Source organism: Eucalyptus grandis, chromosome 11, assembly GCF_016545825.1.
Source record: "Eucalyptus grandis isolate ANBG69807.140 chromosome 11, ASM1654582v1, whole genome shotgun sequence".
Classification (NCBI taxonomy): domain Eukaryota; kingdom Viridiplantae; phylum Streptophyta; class Magnoliopsida; order Myrtales; family Myrtaceae; genus Eucalyptus; species Eucalyptus grandis.
The window spans coordinates 33,060,085-33,065,211 of record NC_052622.1 but is presented as its reverse complement, the minus strand read 5'-3'; the positions used below and the strand labels follow the sequence as shown (position 1 = coordinate 33,065,211).

The 5,127-nt window shown below is 39.1% G+C and overlaps 2 protein-coding genes across 2 annotated transcripts; both read left to right on the top strand.

The window, feature by feature from the left end:
* The first annotated feature begins 2,636 nt into the window (after nt 1–2,636).
* On the top strand, nt 2,637–3,273 carry LOC120289892 (bidirectional sugar transporter SWEET12-like). Its single transcript, XM_039305280.1, has 3 exons — nt 2,637–2,800; nt 2,904–2,940; nt 3,018–3,273. The coding sequence occupies exons 1-3, from the start codon at nt 2,749–2,751 to the stop codon at nt 3,271–3,273; spliced, it is 345 nt and encodes a 114-aa protein (XP_039161214.1). The 5' UTR covers nt 2,637–2,748.
* A 32-nt stretch (nt 3,274–3,305) lies between these two features.
* Nucleotides 3,306–4,556, top strand: LOC120289891 (bidirectional sugar transporter SWEET12-like). Its single transcript, XM_039305279.1, has 3 exons — nt 3,306–3,464; nt 4,119–4,238; nt 4,344–4,556. The coding sequence occupies exons 1-3, from the start codon at nt 3,306–3,308 to the stop codon at nt 4,554–4,556; spliced, it is 492 nt and encodes a 163-aa protein (XP_039161213.1).
* The last annotated feature ends 571 nt before the right edge of the window (nt 4,557–5,127 follow it).

The window sequence follows — 5,127 nt, the reverse complement described above, 5'->3', positions numbered from 1 at the left end:
CTTACTTAAATACTAAGTTCAATATGCTAGTATCGCAAAAAAAATTTTCTCACTTCTTCTTGATTAATAATTGGGATAAATGCACCGGAAGTCCTAAAACTTATTGCAAAAGTATAATCAAGTTTTACAACTTTTAAAATGTGCAATTAACGGAAGGATTTAATTAAAACAATTTGACAAATTTTATGACTCAATTATATTTCTTGAAAGTTTTAGAACTCCGTTATACTTTCGTGATAAGTTTTGGTGCTTTCAATACACTTGCCCCTCAATTATTTTGACTAAATCATTCTTTTCTAAATGGCCAAATGATTGTATAAACTGTTGTAAATTAATTATTTTCTTTAATTTTTCACTCAAGTAGAAATGTAGGCTACACCCTATTTAGTATGACCCTTTCTAAGTATCTAAGATTGCTATGTCAATGAAGACATATTTATATATAACATCAATATATAATTAATGGGGATTAAGGCATGTCTACATAGGAAATCAATATAATCAATCTCTTGCAACAAAACAACGATAATAAGAAGGAAAATCAATATTATTCCTAGGCAAGGATCAACCTCCCCGATCGAGACCGGCCTCACCATGGCCAAGGCAAGGCTTGTCAGGGCTCACCAGACCTTGCCCTCGCCCTCGCCCTCACCCAAGCGAGGCCTAGCGAGGCGTGGCAAGGCTGCTCTCGCCTAGGCAAGGGTCAACCTCGCCGAGATCTAGCAAGAGGGCCTTGCCTGGCCATGCAAATGTGACCATGCCAGCCATGGCTGAGCGGTGGCTAGTGATGGCCACTAGAAAAGGAAAGGAAAAGAAAGGGGAATGGAAAAAATTCAATAAATTCAAAAAAATATTAAAACATTATTTAAAATATCAATATCAATGTTGATCACACCACATCAGCTTGCCGACATGCACATCAGTAATTTTCAGCCTAAATTAGTCAGATGAATTGAATTTGTATCAATGTGAAAATGTTTAAAATCACATTAGCCCAATTAAAAAGTTTAAAACTGAATTGGTACAAATGCAATAAGTTTAAAAAAATTTTAGTACTTTTCCATTAAAGGCATGGACAACATGGTACGTTATCGTACTCAATTATTGAAAATACAAACATCACTTACTTTAAGACATGGTTGTGTGTGATTAAATTACCCTAGGACAGTGTTTGACATGCACTTTGCCAAGTTGTGGCCCTCGTATAACAAAACATATGTTGATTAGTGACTTATGTTGTCCCCTAATTACTTCCTTTCACATTGATTAAATATATCATTATAGGTGTATCTAATTGATATTTGTACAGCTAAGCTACATGTGAATGTGATTTGCAGAATTGATATTCCAAATGGCATAGCAAATTATAAGTATGCATCTAAATAAGTGAAACAGGGTGGATAAATATAATATTACATCATTTGATATATCAATTACGTCAATCAATTTTAGTATAATTAGCACATAAAAATCCTTTTATCTAAATTCCATTTAGGCAATGTTAAACTTAAGTTCAACGGGAGTGGTTACGTGATCATAAGTGACTTTTGAGTCCTAGAAAGTGCCGAATCTTTATACCATGATAAGGTGCTGGCCCATGGGCCAAAAAAAAAAAAATTAAAAAGATAAGGTGCTGGCGTCACGTACGGGCGCGCATTCACCTACTACATCAAGTCACTGGCAATTATTAGGCGAGATCATCATCTCCATTTGCAATATTAAAAGATATCGTGGCCATCAATGTAACGGATACTTTAAATGATGTGATAAGTTCATACCTATTGCACCACATAATTAACATGAAAATTATCTAAAGAATCATAAATTTATCTTGTAGTAATGAATTTATTCCTAAACTTACCAATTTTAACTAATGTAGTCCTAAACATTTTAACCTTTATATCAGCTTAGGTTAAAATTGCTGACATGACGGTTCTATTAATGCCTGGCCAATTGTTGAGATGGACAATCTCATATGAAATGACGTCGTTTTGCATCGAACCAAGAATATGTGAAATTTTTCTTTCTTTTTTTTTTTACAATATTTTTGCTTTTTATTTTTCCCATTATATTGTTCATCTTTATCCCCTACTAGTCACAAGTGAGGGTCATAGCCCTTGCGATCTAGGCAAAAGCCACCAACCACGAGCTAAGGTAAACCTTGCCAAATCCAACAAAGCTGTGATGCCCTTACAAGGGGTGGCCAACGCCAAGGTTGCCCTTGCCCGTGGCCGATGATCTTCACAAACTATTGCCCAAACTCTAATGATCGATTTAACAAAAAAGATGAATAATATATTAAAAAAAGAATCAAAGAATTCATAAAAAGAAAAATTGCAAAATGGCATCTTGTCATTTAAGATTGTCTACGTCAATTGCCAGCTATTCTACATAGGACATTTGATGCTGACTAGACTGTCACGTCAACAATTTCCAATTTAAATTGACCTGATAAATTATATTTAAAAAGTACTAAAAGGTTTAGGATTACATTCGGTAAATTAAAAAGTTTAGGACTTAATTGGCCACCATACAATAGGTTTATAATTTTTTGGACAACTCTCTCTTCAATCAACCACGATCATAAATCATTAGGTATCCAACATGAGCATAGCTTTTGCCTCCCATCTCCTCTATAAATTGCAAGGCCAACGTGAGCATGATTTCCACAACATAGCCTTATTTGTTTTCAGCTTCGAAATCTTCCATTTGAATATCTTCGGTTTCTGAGAGGAAGAGAGTGGGAAAATGGCCATCTTCACGACTGAAAATCCCTGGGTGCTTATTTTTGGAGTTCTAGGTACTTTGCACACGGTATCCAACTGTTTTCTAGTTACTATCGAACAACAACCGATGACTTTGTTTTGACGAGTTTGTCAACCTTTGGATTGTTGTTGTCGTAGGTAATATCATATCCATCGTGGTCTTTTTGGCCCCAGTGTAAGTTTTTAATTCTTTCTCACTCCATGCACACTGACAAATATAAGGTTTAGGACTTATTTATTCTTCTTTGGCAGGCCAACGTTCTGTAGGATATGCAGGAAGAAGTCAACTGAAGGGTTTGAATCAGTTCCATACGTGGTTTCTCTGTCCAGCGCTATGCTTTGGCTGTACTATGCATCCCTCAAGTCTGAGTCCAGCGCTTTCCTGCTTATCACGGTCAACTCGGTCGGATGTGCTGTAGAGACGATCTACATCGCTCTCTACCTCACGTATGCTCCTAAACAAGCCAGGGTACGTAGCCACAGCGTTGTTCGTGAAGAAGACACCTAATGTATTTTAATTGTTGGAGAGTGGATACGCAGATGATGACACTGAGGCTGCTGTTGCTGAATTTCGGAGGGTATTGTTCCATTCTTCTTCTGTCCCACTTCTTGACGAAGGGATCGGCGAGGGTCCAACTTGTTGGGCGGATTTGCGTTGCGCTCTCTGTTGCAGTCTTTGCTGCTCCGCTAAGCGTCATTGTAAATGATGCAGAAGCTGATCCCGAGTTTTCTTTAGCTTTTGTTTGAAGCTACTTCCTTCCCCAACGCTAAAGATAAATAAAAAGAAGACAGCATCAACTCAAAAAAAAAAAACACGCGCATGGAAACACTCTCTTCCATTTGCATTTTACATAGCAGGAGCAATGAGCATGCCATCTAGGAGCTGCTGGAAAACAAAAAGTCTCATCGGGCATATGAGTAACTTAGACGCCTGTCAAACTTGAGATGGAGTGGCCACTGGTCCGTTATCAGAATCTTCAATAAAGATGATGAAGTCATGCCCTTTGCAACTTTGTATATCAGAGCTCAGCTTTCCAACACTGGTATCATTCTTCTCCTCCTCCGTCACAACTTTATTTCTCTTCCTGTATATGGCATGCAGCGCCATCTGAAGCACTCCAAAGATGACTCCTAGCACGTTTGGACCCTATGTATGCACGTACTCATGTTAATGGCGCTTTCCCTCCAAAGATGACTCTCTTCCTGTATATGGCAGTCTTTGCTGCTCCGCTAAGCATCATTGTAATTTACCTCTATGTGACTCCTTTCTTTTTTCCTGCATGAGAACGCATGTCTTGCATATTAATGTGGCACACAAATTGTACGTACGTGAGTTTACATATGTGTGTGCAGAGAATGGTGATATGCACCAAGAGCGTGGAGTTCATGCCCTTCTCTTTGTCATCGTTCCTCATGCTCAGTGCTGTGACATGGCTCCTATATGGCCTATTCCTCAAGGACTTGTATGTCGCGGTATGCATTTTTCATCTACTTGTTAAAATCAAGATGGCGAGCTGTGGCAATATTATCTTCGTTCCCCTGACTGAACAATATTAACATGTGTACGTGCATACATAGGGTCCAAACGTGCTAGGAGTCATCTTTGGAGTGCTTCAGATGGCGCTGCATGCCATATACAGGAAGAGAAATAAAGTTGTGACGGAGGAGGAGAATAATGATACCAGTGTTGGAAAGCTGAGCTCTGATATACAAAGTTGCAAAGGGCATGAGTTCATCATCTTTATTGAAGATTCTGATAACGGACCAGTGGCCACTCCATCTCAAGTTTGACAGGCGTCTAAGTTACTCATATGCCCGATGAGACTTTTTGTTTTCCAGCAGCTCCTAGATGGCATGCTCATTGCTTCTGCTATGTAAAATGCAAATGGAAGAGAGTGTTTCCACGCGCGTGTTTTTTTTTTGAGTTGATGCTGTCTTCTTTTTATTTATCTTTAGCGTTGGGGAAGGAAGTAGCTTCAAACAAAAGCTAAAGAAAACTCGGGATCAGCTTCTGCATCATTTACAATGACGCTTAGCGGAGCAGCAAAGACTGCAACAGAGAGCGCAACGCAAATCCGCCCAACAAGTTGGACCCTCGCCGATCCCTTCGTCAAGAAGTGGGACAGAAGAAGAATGGAACAATACCCTCCGAAATTCAGCAACAGCAGCCTCAGTGTCATCATCTGCGTATCCACTCTCCAACAATTAAAATACATTAGGTGTCTTCTTCACGAACAACGCTGTGGCTACGGACCCGGGCTTGTTTAGGAGCATACGCAAGGTAGAGAGCGATGTAGATCGTCTCTATCACATCCGACTGAGTTGACCATGATAAGCAGGAAAGCGCTGGACTCAGACTTGA

What these genes read in the sequence shown, in the direction of transcription:
- LOC120289892 (XM_039305280.1), top strand. Translation starts at nt 2,749, where the DNA reads ATGGCCATCTTCACGACTGAAAATCCCTGGGTGCTTATTTTTGGAGTT. An exon ending in GCTTATTTTTGGAGTTCTAG is followed by an intron (nt 2,801 to 2,903) that starts GTACTTTGCACA and finishes TTGTTGTCGTAG; the next exon opens with GTAATATCATATCCATCGTG. An exon ending in GTGGTCTTTTTGGCCCCAGT is followed by an intron (nt 2,941 to 3,017) that starts GTAAGTTTTTAA and finishes CTTCTTTGGCAG; the next exon opens with GCCAACGTTCTGTAGGATAT.
- LOC120289891 (XM_039305279.1), top strand. Translation starts at nt 3,306, where the DNA reads ATGATGACACTGAGGCTGCTGTTGCTGAATTTCGGAGGGTATTGTTCC. An exon ending in CTGCTCCGCTAAGCGTCATT is followed by an intron (nt 3,465 to 4,118) that starts GTAAATGATGCA and finishes ATGTGTGTGCAG; the next exon opens with AGAATGGTGATATGCACCAA. An exon ending in TCAAGGACTTGTATGTCGCG is followed by an intron (nt 4,239 to 4,343) that starts GTATGCATTTTT and finishes GTGCATACATAG; the next exon opens with GGTCCAAACGTGCTAGGAGT.